The sequence below is a fragment of the Rhincodon typus genome, chromosome 6 (genome assembly GCF_021869965.1).
Source record: "Rhincodon typus isolate 14 chromosome 6, sRhiTyp1.1, whole genome shotgun sequence".
Classification (NCBI taxonomy): domain Eukaryota; kingdom Metazoa; phylum Chordata; class Chondrichthyes; order Orectolobiformes; family Rhincodontidae; genus Rhincodon; species Rhincodon typus.
Genome location: NC_063337.1, coordinates 14687239 through 14703902, shown reverse-complemented (window position 1 = coordinate 14703902; position 16664 = coordinate 14687239). Strand labels below are relative to the sequence as shown.

Below are 16664 nucleotides of genomic sequence, written 5' to 3'. Positions count from 1 at the left end.
GTAGTCAAATGAAAGATAATAAAGACTTGAATGAGGGGTTCAGCAGGAGATCAGCTGAGACTGGAAAGACGTTGGACAATGCACTGAGAAAGCAAATAAACAAGTCTCAGTGATGACAAAAATGTGGTCAGAAATTCAACTCAGGTTCGAGAGGATGTAAAGATTGCGAGAAGACAGATTTAATTTCAAACTGTTCCCAGAGACAGGGATACACTTGATAGCTCGAGAATAGAGATCACAGCTGGGATGAAAAACAATGGCTACAGTTTCCCTAATATTTAATACAGAAAGCTTCTGTTCATCCAGCATTGGATACCACACAGACAAAAACAGTCTTTCCACTGGATGATCCAGTTCAAGTAGTTAATTTCTTTTTAAATGAAACTTTAAAAAATTAACTTATGCATTTAGTGGGTACATTGATGAGTCATCCTCAAAGACTCAGTAAAAACAGATTGACAAAACTGATTACATACAACACATTTACCTGAGTAATTTTGTTATGGTTTGCAAGAAACATGGAGAGATTTTGAGATTCTTGTATGGATTGTGGGTCTGACATTTTCCGAAGAAATTGAGCAGCTCTGAAATAAGGTTTAAATGTAGCAGTTGATTAAGTAAATCCCACAAAATCATTATTATACAGATACAATGAATTACAAAGCTAACACATTTATTCATAACAGGAGCCTGTTCTTTCTAGGCCAAGGGAAGTTATCCATATAGTGCATCTTTTTCACTGAGGGCAGTCAGAGATATACAGCACAGAAACAGACCCTTCTGTCCAACTCGTCTGTGCCAACCAGATATCTTAGATAAGCCTGGTCTCATTTGTCAGCATTTGGCCCATATCCCTCTACACCCTTCCCATTCATATACCCATACAGATGCTTTTTAAATGTTCTAATTGTACCAGCCTCCACCACTTCCTCTGGCAGCTTGTTCTATACATGCACGTCCCTCTGCATGAAAAGGTTGCCCCTTAGGTCCCTTTTAAATCTTTCCCTTCTCACCTTAAACCTATGCCCACTAGTTTTGGACTCCCCCACCCCGGGGAAAAGACCTTGTCGATTTACCCTATCCTTGCCCCTCATGACTTTATAAACCTCTTAAGGTCACCCCTCAGCCTTCTACTCTCCAAGGAAACCAGCCCCAGTTTATTCAGCCTTTCCTTATAGCTCAAGCCCCCAAATCCTGGCAACATCCTTGTAAATCCTTTCTGAACCCTTTCAAATTTCACAACAGCTTTCCTATAGCAGGGAGGCCAGAACTGCGTTCAGTATTCCAAAAATGGCCTAACCAATGTCCTGCACAGCAAATCCTTGCTGCATGTATATTAACCATGGTTGAACCATTTAACATCTTCTCCTCTTGATGTGAAAACTGACATTCCCTTTCTAAGTTTGTCTTCTTGCATCCTGGTCCTGATGTGGCCAAGATAAACAGCTTCAACTCTGTGTTTCTTTGTAGTAATGTTCAAAGTCCAGTACTACCAAGCAATCGTCTCCCTAGTTTGAAGGGCAGATGTTAACAGGGAAGTATGCCAACATAAATCTGAGCCCCCCACAATTTATCCAACCTTTACAGTCATAATCTGAGGCACGTACAGTATAACAGTAGTTTTGTCTCGTAACACTGCATTGACAAAAGACACGTTTGGTCAGCAGCACAAAAAAATCACTTAGGATCAATTAAGTTCATGAGTGGTCAACTAAAAGATGATCAGAAATTTTAGGTATATCCTCAGAATGTATCAGAAACAATACATAACTACTTTGCTTTTTGTGAAAAGAAAAAGCTGCAGATATTGAAAATAAAAACAGAAAATGATGGAAATATTCAGAAGGTCAGAAGCACCTGTAGAACACACCACAATTAACATTTCAAGCCTATGAAGGGCATTGATCTGATACGTTAACTTGGTGGAAACAGATGCTTCCTAACAGGCTGAGGATTTCCAGCATTTTCTGTTTGCACTTCCTTCTTTAATTCATAAGGCTTTTGTAGGTAAGGGAGAATAGACTAGTTATGTAAATCGAACTTTTAAACTACCTAAGAATTAATGAACATTATTAAATTTGATTAAAGTTGTGACATTTACAATAGAATGAGGTTTTTTTTGGCAAATTGGAAGTTGCCAGCTTAGCTTTATTTTCCATTTCTCAGAGGTGGGCAGATACAGGCCTCTTTAGCCTATGAGGAATTACACAAGTATGGCACTGCTCAAGTTGCTTGAACATTAGTTACCCTTCCACCCAACCAGGGAAATGTACCCTGACAGGTGCAATATTGAAGCTAAAACTCCATTCCAAAATAAGTGACAAGATTAACTCTCAATACTTCCCATATCAATGCTGCTCATTGTCAGGAAATTTTCAAATTTTAACTAATTGGAAATTAGAAACATAGTAATTAGGAGCAGGCACTGGTCATGTGACCCACTCTGCCATTCAACATGATCGCGGTAATTAATAAACGCCAATACTTGAGAGACATATATTATCTATTTTCAGGAATTTGCTCCTCTTTAATATTGCTCAAATTATGCCTGATAAACTTGCACAATTCATTCTATGATCTCACCCATAAAATATACATGAGGTTACAAATGTTCAATTAACTTGGACCTAGCAACCTTCAAAAAAAAACTGAAACAATTGGTACAAATTTCAGACCCAAGGTACCAACATGTTATCACTTCAAAAGAAAACAAAATGAAGCCTCACCGTTTGTATGCAGAGTGGTCATTTTTTACACTGCATTTCATGTTCTTCAATTCATCCAATACTGCGAACATGTTAATGAATTTGCCCAGTGTGAGAAGATAAGCTTCTGAAACAAAATCTCGCCTCCTCTCTGCATGACAGAGTCGCTTCACCTCATTACAAAATCGATCAATTGCGTTGCGCTGTTGAATAAATTTGTACACATTTTAAATACATCCCAGTAATTTCAAGGAAAAGCTAGGTTGAATTAGATGGCTAACATTATGCAACAATTTGCATTTAGTAGCATCACCAATGTACGAAAATATCCCAAGGACTTCATAGTAGCAATATCAGGCAATATTTGACAACATTTAAAAGTTAAGTCAAAGGAGGTTTTAAACAGCATCTTAAAAAAGAGCTAGAAGGGAAGGGGAAGTTCAGGGAGGGAATTGCAGAGCTTACCTCTCAGACAGCGGAAGGCACAATTATCAATGGCACAACTATTACAAATCAGGGAAGTGCAAGAACCCAGATTTGCAGCAGCACAGAAATCTCAAAAAATTGTAGTGTTGGAAGAAATTGAAGTACTAAGGAGACACAAAGGCATTGAGAAAATGGCAAGCATGTAAAAGAGACACATTGCTGGGCCAAAAGCCAACGTAGGTCATCAAGCATAGGGATCACTGATGAACAGAACTTGCTGCGGGTGAGGAATTAGCGTTGTTTTGGATAAGGTCAGTTGACTGAGGATGGAAATTGGAAGCCAGCCAGTCAAACATTACAAACATCAAGCAAAAAAGGTAAGAATCATCAATAAGGGTTTCAGCAGCAGGTAGGCCGAGGCAAACCAAATCCAAGCAATACTACGAAGATATCTTGTATAAAGGTCTTGGTGGTGGAGTGAATATATGGTTAAAACCTCTTCTTGAGGTCATATCAACTGGTTCAGTCTCAGTCAGTTACTACAGAGATGAATGAATAGATCATAGCAAATATGAATTCAAGAATAAAATTCAACCAAACTGACATCAAAAACAATGACAGGCTGAAACCATTAAAAAGGTAAATTTGGTACAGGTTTTTACAAATTTTTCTTCACAAGAACCAATCAAGAGATTCCTAAATAAAGTAGTGGGGGCAAAAGGATGGGAATAATTTTATTAGTTTGATGCTGTAATGAATAAAAATTACTGTCATTTTGGACAGATAAACTAAAATGAGCAACATAAGTCTTCTCATTCATAAGTATCTTTTCAGTGTTTACCTGGAAATACATGAAATTCATAAGTTTAGTGACCTCTGGCTCAAGGACTTCCACTGTCTTTTCATAAATTTCTACTCTATTTGGCTGCTCGTTGCACTTAACCTGTGGAAAAACATAATTGCAAATTTGATTTGTTATATAACAATGTTCCCACGTGCAATAAGTACAGGCCAATTCATGAGGGGATGTAAAATGAAAAATACTTGATGAATCTACAAACATAGCAGCAAGTTTATAGCTTTGGTTTTGTTGCTTGTCACTTGATGCAGGTAAGGTACATTATTTCTCAGATTAAAATCTTCAACATGAAAACAGTTTTTTAACTAAAATGTATTAAATTGCTAAGAGGAGGCAAAGAAAAAGGAAAATTTGGTCAGTAGTCAAAGGACAAAACTTGGCAAAACAAAAATAATCAACATTTTCATTTTGACAACATTGCACAAATCACTGAATCTGGAACTTATTGCTATTTGCTGACCAAAAAAAGTGCCTTTTAAAATACTTCTGATGAAGTGGCTGCTTTGCGTTAACATAAATAATCACAAGCAGAGTCTCTCTGCTTAGTAAGGAAATTCAAGCCCAAAAAGGGGAGGCTGCTTGAGACTCTACTGAAATTTGGCCATTTTAATTTTTTTTAAAGACAGTAATGTTGACAAATTGAATGGTCACTTGCATCAATTACCCCCCACCAACCCTTTTTCTCCAAAAAAGCATAACAGGGATGAGCCAAAGTCTTTTAAAAAAAGAATGATTTCTAAAATAAGTTCCAACTTATGCTCATTGCTTGCTTTAGCCTTAAAACAAAGCTGTGTAAAAAAAGTGCATTAAATATGTTCACATCCTCAGGAAATTCCAAAACATTTTATAGCCTATAAATTAATTTCGAAACAATGTCAACAGCAAATTGGTGCACACAGATAACAAATGATATAAATAGCCAGCTAATTTGTTTTAGTGGTGTGGGATAAGCATTATCCATGCCAGTGGGTGAACTTCCTGCTTTTTAAATAGCAATAAAGCACTTTTTTTTTTTGAAAAGTCATCTGAGCAGCAAATTCTTCTGAAAATAGCTTTCTGATCAATACCTGAGGAATAGCTCTTGAACAACTTCTCCAAGTATACAGCATAACAGCATATTCCTGCCCCTCCTCTAGCATTTCATTCTGAAAGCCAAAAAAATGGAAAGCAAGTATTATGCAGTGACACCATAAACATTGAAACATAGAAGATAGAAGTAGGAGGAGGCCATTCACCTCTTCGAGCCTGCTCTGTCATTCATCGCAATCCTGTCTGATCATCCAACTCAATAGCCTTTTCCTGCTTTCTCCCCATAACCTTTGATCCCATTTGCCCCAAGTGCTATATCTACTCGCCTCTTGAACGCATTCCATGTTTTGGCATCAACTACTTCTTGTGGTAATGAATTCCACAGGCTCTCCACTTTTTTGGGTGAAAAAACGTCTCCTCGTCTCCGTCATAAATGGTCTACCCCGAATCCTCAGACTGTGACCTCTGATTCTGGACACACCCACCATCGGGAACATCCTCCCTGCATCTACCCTGTCCAGTCCTGTTACAATTTTCTAAGTCTCTATGAGATCCCCCCTCATTTGTCTGAACTCCAGCAAAAACAATCCTAACCTAGTCAGTCAATCTCTCCTCATATGTCATATCCAGGAATCAGCCTGGAAAAACTTCGCTGCACTCCCTTGATAACAAGGGCATCCTTTCTCTGAAAAGGAGACCAAAACTGCACACAGTATTCTACATGTGGCCTCACCAAGGCCCTGTATAACTGCAACAACTCCTGTCCTCGAAAACTCTTGCATTGAAGGCCAACAGACCATTTGCCTTCTTTACCGCCTACTGTACCTGCATGCTTACCTTCAGCGACTGGTGCAGAACAACACCCAGATCCCACTGCATACCTCCCTTTCCCAATTTACAGCCATTCAGGTAGTAATCTGCCTTCTTGTTTTTGCTTCCAAAGTGAGTAACCTCTCATTTATCCAAATCATTCTGCACCTGCCATTGATTTGCCCACTCATCCAACATGTCCAGATCATGCTGAAGGATCTGTGCATCCTCATCACAGTTCAGCCTCCCACCCAACTTGATATTATCTGTAAACTTTGAGGTATTACATTTTGTTCCCTCATTCAAATTAATATATAAACCGGAATCTGAACAAATTGGATTAAATTCTTATTCAGTACATTGCTAGTTCTTCCAAACTAGCTAACCAACTTGTTTAAAAAGTTAATTTACAGTTCTAGACACAAGGAATCACTTAAATATTTCACAAGAGTTTTGCTCGTTGCTTGTTTTAGCCTTAAAACAAAGCTGTGTAAAACAAAAAATGCATTAAATATGTTCACATCCTCAGGAAATACCAAAACATTTCATAGCCTATAAATTAATTTCGAAACAATGCCAACAGCAAATTGTGCACACAGATAACAAATGAAATAAATGGCTAGCTAATTTGTTTTAGTGGTGAGGGATAAACATTAGCCATGCCGTTGGGTAAACTTCCTGCTTGTTAAATAGCAATAAAGCACTAGTTTCTTTTTGAAAAGTCATCTGAGCAGGCAAATTCTTCTGAAAGTATAGCTTTTTGATTAATGGAGAACTGCCAGAGTACTAACCAGAAATGTCAACTTTGACTTAAATTTGCGCGCTCTATTCTAAGAGTGTAATCACTGTCACAGCCAAGCTGTCAGTTTTGCAGATCTGAGTTTAGTTCAAATTTAAATCTGGGCAGTACATCAGAGGACCTTATGGACATGTGATAGTTTCCATCCCTTAAAAATTTAAATCAACTCTGGTTGACAAATTGTTTCTATTCGTTGTGTAGTCCAGAATAAGATGACACTCATATAAGAGTAAATGCAAGTAATTTTCAAAAAAAAAATCAGTGCAGTAAAGGTTGACGGGCTATGGAATATGCTGAAGAAAATGTCATTTCAATGTTTAAGAAAAGGTTATATGGGCGGTTCAAGAGAATGTGGCTAAATAAATTAAGGAATAGCCTGAGCACATGGAATTAGGATGCCTGCATATATCAGGTAAATGATCAGATAGGTGGGACTGAGCAATGTCTGCTTTCTGCATTGAGGCCAAATCTTCCAACCTGATTTCAAAAGGATTTTCTTAGAAATAAGAGCTGCCCTGATGACATGTGGAACTTTGCCACAAATCACAGGAAATTCAAGAGAAACAAGATGAAATGTCAAGACGATGCTGCTACAAATTAAGTCTTGGGTCCAAAGCGATGAATATCTGCATAGAAAAATATGAACTTTGCAGAGATCGATATTACCATGCTGGAATGAACGGTTGCTTGCTCAATGTATCTTGCAATTCCTGTAACAAATGCATTTCTATCTTCAAAGTTGGTGTTGAAATTTGGCTAGAGAGAGAAAAAAAATTATTCTGTCAAAACAGATGTTACATTTAATCAAACATGGAACAATTTTGCATATCAATATGAAGAAACTTTCAGTCCCTCAGGTGTACATATTAATTCCACACAGTTGATACTAAAGAAAATTAGCCCATTGCAAGAGGAGGTGGTAGAGTCCATAAGATGTAGAAGCAGAAGTAGCCATTCAGCCCATCAAGTCACTTCTGCCGTGCCATTCAATGAGATCACGGCTGATCTGATAATCCTTAACTCCACATTCCTGCCTTTTCCGAAAACCTTTGATTCCCTTACTAATTAAAAACTGTTTATCTCAGCCTTGAAAATACTCACAGACACAGCCTCAACAGCTCTCTCTGATAAAGAATTCTACAAATTCACAAGTGTCAGGAAAAAAATCTTCCTCATCTCCATCTTAAATGTGCAAACCTTTATTCTGAGATTCTGTTCTCTGGCCACAGGCTCTCCGACAAGGGGAAACAATCTTTCTACATCTACCCTGTCAAATCCTCTAGAATTTTGTATGTTTCAATAAGGTCACCTTTAATACTTCTATATTCCAATGGGTACAGGCCAGATCTACTCAACTGCTCAAAACAAGACAGCCCTTCCATACCTGGTCTCAATCTGGTGCACTTTTTGTGGTCTGCCTCCAATGCCATTGTAGTTTTCTTTAGATAAGGGGCTAAAAACCGTTCACAGTATTCCAATTATGGTCTGGCCAGTGCCTCGCATAGTTTTAGCAAAACCTCCCTACTTTTACACTCGCTTCCCTTCAAAAATAAAGGCCAACAAACCATTTGCCTTCCTTATTACCCGTTGAATTTGAATTCTAGCTTTTTGAGGCTCGTGGACAAGGACTCCCAAGTCCTTCTATTCTGTAGCTTTCTGCAGTCTCTTTCTACTTAAATAACACTCAGCTCCTCCATTCTTCCTGCCAAAGCACATAACCTCATGGTGTAGTGGTAATGGCACTGTACTAGTAATCCACAGACTTTTCATGCAAAAGGGGATGGGTTTTTTTTAAATTCATTCACAGGATGAGGGTGTCGCTGACCAGCCAGCATTTATTGACCATTCCTAATTGCCCAGAGGGGACAGTTAAGAGTCAACCACATTGCTGTGGGTCTGGAGTCACATGTAGACTACACCAGGTAAGAATGGCAGTTTCCTTCCCTAAAGGACATTAGTGAACCAGATGGGTTTTTCCCAACAGTCAACAATGGATTCACAGTCATCATTAGGCTCCTAATTCCGGACATTTAATTCAAATTCCAACACCTGCCATGGCGGGATTTGAACCCGGGTCCCCAGAACATTATCTGGGTCTCTGGATTAACAGTCCAGCAATAATACCACTAGGCCATCACCTCCCCAGCCTGCTGAAATCCCATCATGGCCACTGGTGAAATTTAAACATTATTTTTAAAAATTTGAAATTGAATCTCGATGGTGACCACATTGTAACATTGTCGTCAAAACTACCTGGCTCAGTATTGTCCTTTACAGAAAGGAAAATCTGCCTTCCCAGAGTTGACGTGCATATGATTCCAGAACCACAGCAACATGGTGGGCAATTAGGGACAGATAACAAACATTGATCATGTCAGTGACACCTACAACTCAAGAAACAGAAAAATTTAAACATCAAAAATTGGTGCTGGTGGTGGCCTTTCAACCCATCAAGCCCATTCCACCACTCAACATGATTGTGGATGATTCTCTATCTCAACGCCATACTCCATTGCTCTCCCCCCTATACCCCTCAATATCTTCAGTTTCTACAAATCTATTTTTTTTTAAACATTCAGTGACAGTGCCTTCACAGCCTTTTTGGTAGGGAATTCTGCAGAATTACCACCCTCTGCATCAAGAAGTTTCTTGTTTCAGTGATTTCTCAACTAAAATAAGGAGGAAATATTTTAAAAAAACTGGGCTTCTTTTGCCAGGTTAATTTGGAAGTTAGCACAGGGCAACACTTAAAGGAGCAATGGTGACTTGTTGAATGTACACATACTCAAATCTCAAGACACCTCTCACAAATAATTTACTTTAAAGCTGCTCTTACAGAAAGCCCTTTCTTTTATCCCCAATCTTTTCTGAACTACCTTTATTTTTTAGTGGTACATTTGATTAATAAGCAATAGTTCTGCAATACTATACCTAAGCACCATTCGTCAAGTGTGTGGCTGTGTCAGCAGCTTATTCAATTGTAAAGGCATCATGCACGAGTCCCACTATTCAAAGAAGAATTCTTCTGGTCATTATGTGCAACAACTTTACAAATGCATTCGCGAAAAAAAAAGAACCTGTTTATCATATTGTTACGCATTCTAACCGCAGAAAAAAACGTTCCATGTCCAAACACACTTTCTGGCATGGGTGACTGAAATGGTGAATGATAGGAGGAATCCCTATTGATTCTTCTCTCCTTGCCAACTCATAGCAGAGAGATTAACTGCATCATTCCAAACAAATGCCTGCCATGCCACAAACAAACCGTATTTCTGAACATCATCTTACTTGGTACAAAAGTGATGAAGGCGGTGGTTCAATACAAGGCTGTTGATCAGGCAATGGTAAGTCTTCCAACAGGTCAACATTGGATAGGGCATCTTCCAAAGTCACTTGCGCAGTCATGGTTCCTCTGAATAGAAAATTAAAGTGGCTTATTAAATTGTACAGTGGTCTAATTCAATGCACTTTGCAATGTCAATGTCAAAGTCAAATTCATACTAATGACTACAAATTCACATTCAAGATCATGAAAAGGGATCAATTATAACATTAGTTTTTCACTGGAAGAAAAATACATTTGTCAAAGCTTTTTTCTTGCACTCATTAGAATGAAGTTAGAAAAATTCCAAATTTCAAAGAAAAAATAATTTATACTGCATTGTAAGGAGGTGCTGATTCTTTGCCAAGTGGACTGTGGTCAAGGCATTACCACAAAGAGCAGAGCTCAACTTGCCAAACAATCAGTACCTTCTACTCATGCAGCATAAGTGTGCTTCCTTTGAAGCATGGTGTTTTTACACTTCTGTGCTGACAAGCGTAAGACAAGCTTCAACAGCATGTCCCATTTTGCAATAATACTCAAAGGGTCTGTGCCACCAAGCGACCATTAGCTTTTTGTTTAAACACAACCCTAATGAGAAATATGAAGTCATAATACTTCCTCTTTCAACAGTAATAAACCAGGAATCAGCTTTATATTCAAGCCAGAATGAACCACGTCTAATGGCTCTAGCATATGAACATACATGCAGGTTCAATCCCACTACTGATATCCAATTTAACCTTTTTTGGCCTAAGGGCATGACTAGAAGGAAGTGAACTCACTCCTTGTGCTTATTAAATAGATTTAATTTACAATGGGTCTTGCTGAAAGATACGCCATAAGGAGAGGCAAATTGCAAGCTAAAATTATCAATGCTCTGCAGCACGATTTCCTGTACAAAGTCACTTTCCAAAAATAAAATTACAAAGGACAGACAGACACAGAGAGTACCTTCTGCTGCGGGTTTTCTCCAAAAGTGTGCATTATAATCATTGAATATATTTCTGCCATTCTTTATGTTAATTTTGAAGCTTAAAACTGATACAATTTAATTACCGTGTTTAAATTTCATTATTGTCGTAATGGCTTTATTTTTAGGCAAAGTGATGAGTCAGACATATAGTAGAAGACTGATGAACAGGGAATCTTAAAAAGCCAATAATAAAAGTGTCACAGTTAACGTAAATTAACGTCTACTCTGAACAGTTGAGATAACATAATGGATGCCTGGCATATTACAAGACAATAAAGTAACTCAATTGAGTGTTATACACTATCTTAAAAGCCACAAAAGCTGAAATGTTTATTAATGTCAGCGGAATCTATAATTAGCTGCCTTAGATTAACCATCAGCTATGTATTGACTTTTACCTACAATGCACTGCCTGAGATGTTCATCATCACCACACAGTGGCAACAGTGTGTACCTTCTACCAGATGCACTGCCACGCACGTTCCAAACCTACAACCTCTACCACTTAGAACGACAAGGGCAACAGATGCACCAGGAACATCATCAACCATTTACAAGTTCTTCTCCAAGCAACATTTCATCCTGACTTGGAAATACATTGCTGCTCCTTCACTTTTATCGACTCAAAATCAGGAAAATTCCTCCCTCACATCAGTGTAGGTGTGTGTAATACGCAAGGGCTGCAGCAGTCCAACAATGCAGCTCAGAATCACCTTATTTAGGTAATTAAGCATGAGCAATAAACAATGGCCTTGTCAGTGACAGCACAGACCAAGAACGAATAAAAAAATTAATGGAGGCAGATTTTGTCATGGGATGGAATAGGAAATTGAATAAGTTAGCTAAATGTAAGAATTTCACAGTGCTGTGGAAGGATAGGAATATGGGGCTAGCCGAGTTGCTCTTGCAAAGATCCTGCATAAACTCAAGTCAAAATAGCCTTTTTCTGTACTGTAATCACACTCTGGGTTCATATGCTTTCACAAAGGATGATTTACCCACAGGTAGGCAAACGGTACACCAACTGATATTCACTCAGTTTTATGAAGGTAAAGATGATATCTTCACACGAGTTTGATGTTTAAAACTTCATAATATTTAACCATTTCCCAAACGAAAAATGTATACAGCTGCTGAACCTTCAAACATCCCTATAACAGGAATTATTTAGCAAATAGCATATACAACCCATAATCTTATAATGAATCCTAGCTTCAGCTGCATTTCAAAAATGAAACGTATTACATATGTGTTTTTATTTAAAATGTAAACAGCAGAAGCATTCACCTCAAGTTTCAGTCAACTTAATAAGACACTTTCATTACGGTTTCAGTCTTCTGAGTGCTTCACACCTATTTATTATTTGCCAAGACCAAGGCCAGTCATCTTCCACTTCACCTGCCTACAGCAAACATTCCCTCTAATGTTTTGAAGTAGTTGTGGATAATTTAAGTAAGTTGTTCCTTTAATCTTTAACAGCATTTAAAGGGGCTAACCTCTGCAGACTTGGCACAGGGACATTTGGGTTGCTGTGCTTACAGGGAACACGGTCTACAATTCTACCTTTTACTTTTTTTTCCTTCTCTACAACAGGAAAGGATTTTGCACAAACTTCTCTACCTTCCTAAATTTATACACTTGGGTGCCAATTTTTAATCCCAAACCAATGCCAACTTGAGAAAAACTTCCCTCAACTGCAAATGTTCCTTCACTGCCTCTGGATCAAAATCCTGACAGTCCCTCCCAAGCAGCAGTGTAAGCGCCCCGACACCCCAAGAGCTGCAGCAGGTCAAAAAGGTAGCTCATTACGATCTTCACCAGGTAAATTAAATTAATTATATTGGGGAGAGGAGTTTGTACATTAGTAGTTTAATTGACAGCTTCAAGTGGTTATAGGTACCTTTGACGTGCGGCAATGAATACAAATGTTTATTTTTATGAGGAATTAAGTTCTTGAAGAGATTGAAATGCATTTTTAATTTGTTCATGGGATGTGAGCAATAATGGCCATTTATGATTTTTTTTTATTCATTCACAGAATGAGGACATCACTGGCTAGACAGCATTTATTGCCCATCCCAAATTGTCCAGAGTGCAGTTAAGATTCAACCACATTGCTGAGAGTCTGGAGTCACATGTAGACCAGACCAGGTGAAGATGGCAGTTTCCTTCTCGAAAAGGCATTAATGAACCAGATGGGTTTTTCCAACAATTGACAAGGAATTAAGGATCTAATGATGACTGTGAATCCAAATTATTTATCAAATTCAAATTCCACAATCTGCCGTGTGAGATTCGAACCCTGGTCCCCAAAAACATTATCCAGGTCATGGGATTAACAGTCCAGTGATAATACCACTAGGCCACTACCTCCCCCCAGTATGGTTGTGGAAGCAGTCAAGTAGCAACACCGCAAAGAGAACCTCTCTGGTATAAATATACAGCTATCGAAATTACAAGCAATTGTTTTTAAATTGAGACTCACAACAGGATTGTTTTTAAAGAGGTTTGAAATACATCTCCCTACCTACTTCTCACCAACCCCCAGTGAAATTAGTGGATGCCAGATACAGAGGTGAAATTTCTCAATTCAAGTCTCTACTGCTGTTTTGGTCAAGGTGCAGAAGGATTCCATCTCCATAAGAACGTGGACCTTACAATCCATTTATTTAAAAACAAATCTGTTTAAGATGACCCGGAACTTTGCACTTTAAAGGCATGGGCCAACTAGGATATTCATACTAACAGCTCAACTAAAACATGTTCTCACCATTATATAACAACATTTTGCTGGCCAGATTTGTTTTTAAATATGTAAAGTCCTAAATTCCTGCAAATACCTTTTACTGCATTTCTGCATTTTCAATTTCACTCACCAGCCATTCTTACAACATGTAAATTTGATGTCAATTCAGTGGCAAATTAAAGCAATTTTGTTTCATGCATTTACAGCCCATAAAGTCTGAGTTTTAGCATGTTAACCATTTCTACATGTGATTTTTCTTTAAGCAGTATTTAGCTTTTCTCCATCTCAATTTGTCTCTGCTTGATTCATAAAAGCAACAAACTAACACTCACCATTCATTCTTCATATTATTGAACTAAATTACACTGGTCATGCAAATAAAAAGCTATCTTTTTTTCTATACTGACTGATTAACTTGAAATCCATAATATATTGTCATACTGAAACTTCACAGGCCCATTCAGTAAATCAGAAAAGTCAGAGGGCAAACTGAAATTTAAAAAGACATTTTTGGCTAAGTAGTTTCTAGAGATGAAGGTCTAGTAAGACAAGGGGAGGGGCAAGTATTAAGAATTAATTTGAAAATGTTAACTAGAATAGAAACACAGCAAAGCTTTCAAAGTAATAACTTAGGACAGCCAAAGAGCCAATGCTTTTTTTCTCCACAGGATTCTGACCTTTCTGACTTATTAGAGAGAGATAATGAGCAAATGAGAAACATATCACTTGCTAAAACCTTTTGAAAGGCAGACTAATTTTCAAAAAAAAAGTCAGTTGTAGAATTATCTTTGTTAGCCTGTTTCTATTTTCATGCCTAGGCTGCAATATGCTAGCAAGGGTGGATCTGACGTTTCCAATGAATGCAGTAATCAAGGAAAGATTAGTTTACCTTCAGGAATGACAGGCTATAAACTCCTGAATGAAGACAGCTATTTGACTGTCTCAGATTCAATCATTTGAACTGCATCATTGAGCACCAGATGCATGAAGGCTGTATTACTTTAACATTTCAAAAAAAGCACTGAATTGAATACAAATCATCTTTGTCAGGTGGTAGAAATGCAGATTTGCTCTTTTTCCCTACTAATATAAGAGCAACTTAAGCAGTTTCAGTTAGTTCAATCATAAAAGGCAATCTCCTGCTGGAACGTACCATCTACAATCGGTAGATATGTATCTTTATTCTTCAGCTTAGAAGATTTTCCACCACAATTTGTTGGAAATATGAGCTGATAACAAATAGTGTGGTGACAGCAAAAGAGCATCTGGAAATTTAGAAAACTATGGAAGCAACTATCTAGTTAAATAATGAGATTTCAGGAATAAGAAAGAAACATGACAAAAAAAGGGTAAACATACATAAAATCAGGTACAAAAATATGGAAGGAAATGAAGATTGGAGTAAGAGAGGAAAAACTAAGTAAAATTAAGAAAATAATGTAAAATTTAAAGCATACCTTTTGTTTAAATGAATCTTAGGTCCAGAAATAGTGTAATTTAAACTGTTCACTCATCCCTGCATGTTGCAATTTTTCCAAAGGTTTATTGGCATTGCATTAACCAATAATCAAATACTTAAAGAAAAGCTACTTACAATGGATTAGTAAACAATTTTCTGTGGAGCATTTAAACAACAATTAACATGCAATATCAGTACAAGTCTACAAAGAGTGAGATGGGTTTGTGCAAAGCAATTGATGGAGTAAGATAAGTTGCTCAGCAAACTCTGGAAATGCAGAACTCAAGTGCATTTATTAATCCCCTAAATTTGCTGACTTGTCCATTAATAAACAGCTGTGTCATATTTTCCAGCAAGGATCAGTTTCATTATCAATTTTTTAGTGAATGCTTGAAGACATAATATTGCTGATAACTATGCCACTGATAAGCACTTGTACAATTCACTAAAATACTATTCTAGAAATGCTGCATTTCAGTAAAATGCAGCCCAGCTTTATGAAAAAAATTGAATCAAGAGCAGCAGATAGCCTGCAGACACAAGTTGTACCTGTAATCCCATTGCCAACAGTATACAAAGTGTAAACAAAGCAATTCCTGCAAGAAGGACTAAACATTTCATGCATCCTGAAAAGGGAAGAGAATTTATGTGAAGTCTCAATGCCAGAGAATTGTTCCCACCTGCAATCTTCAGTATCAACCTTGCCAGATATTACATGCTGCTTTCCCTCCAGCGCAATTAGCGAGATCGGTTATCTAGTTGCACTATTTTTTAAACAGGCACGTGTTAGGAGCCTAGCAGGCAATCCATTCAAGAAACCTGGAACAAAGTATGTTGATATGCCAATTGAGACTAATTACACCAAAATAATGAGCCCTACTTGACAACGTGGGAAAATCCAAGGCAGTAAAATCACCTGGAATCCAGATAAGGTTGTTTCTTTGCTTTTGATGCCCTTAATATTACTTTTCCTTCCTGCTACAGGTGTCTACAATGTCCAAGTGAAGCTCAAATGAAAGAAAAATTGAGTCGTGCAGAGGAGATTCGCCAGGATATCGCCCGAGCTGGAGTATTCTAGCTAAGGAGAAGCTGGATAGGCTCGAGTTGTTTTCTTTACAGCAGAGAAGGCTGATAGGGGACCAAATTGAGGTGTACAAGATTGAGGAGCATAAACAGTGTGGGTAGGAAGCAGCTGTTCCCCCTAGCTGAATGGTCAATAACAAGGGGGGCATCATTTTAAAGTGAAGGACAAGAGATTTAGAGTGTATTCAAGAAAAGACATTTTGTGCAAAGGATGGTGGGAATCTGGAATGCATTGCTTGGAAAGGCAGTGGTGGCAGGAAATTTCACAACCTTTAAAAACTATGTGGATGAGCACTTAATGTTATGACATTCAAGGCTATCAGCCAAGTGTTGGCAAGTGGGATTAGTGTAGCTAAACCAGCACAGACTCAGAGGACCATAGGGGCTCTTCTACACTGCATGATTTTATGCCTCTAAAATCCTGAAACTCTCTTCCTAAAAGCACTG

The 16664-nt window shown here is 37.9% G+C and overlaps 1 protein-coding gene across 1 annotated transcript in view; it reads right to left on the bottom strand.

The window, feature by feature from the left end:
- Window positions 1-16664, bottom strand: part of cyfip1 (cytoplasmic FMR1 interacting protein 1) — a 173372-nt gene that overhangs the window by 139469 nt on the left and 17239 nt on the right. Inside the window, exons 2-7 of the mRNA XM_048597890.1 lie at window positions 9920-10043; window positions 7295-7384; window positions 5058-5135; window positions 3973-4074; window positions 2727-2908; window positions 488-584 (exon numbers count right to left, since the gene is read on the bottom strand). Coding sequence (XP_048453847.1) covers window positions 488-584; window positions 2727-2908; window positions 3973-4074; window positions 5058-5135; window positions 7295-7384; window positions 9920-10036 — 666 coding nt within the window. The 5' untranslated portion in view covers window positions 10037-10043. The remainder of the gene's footprint in view (window positions 1-487; window positions 585-2726; window positions 2909-3972; window positions 4075-5057; window positions 5136-7294; window positions 7385-9919; window positions 10044-16664) is intronic.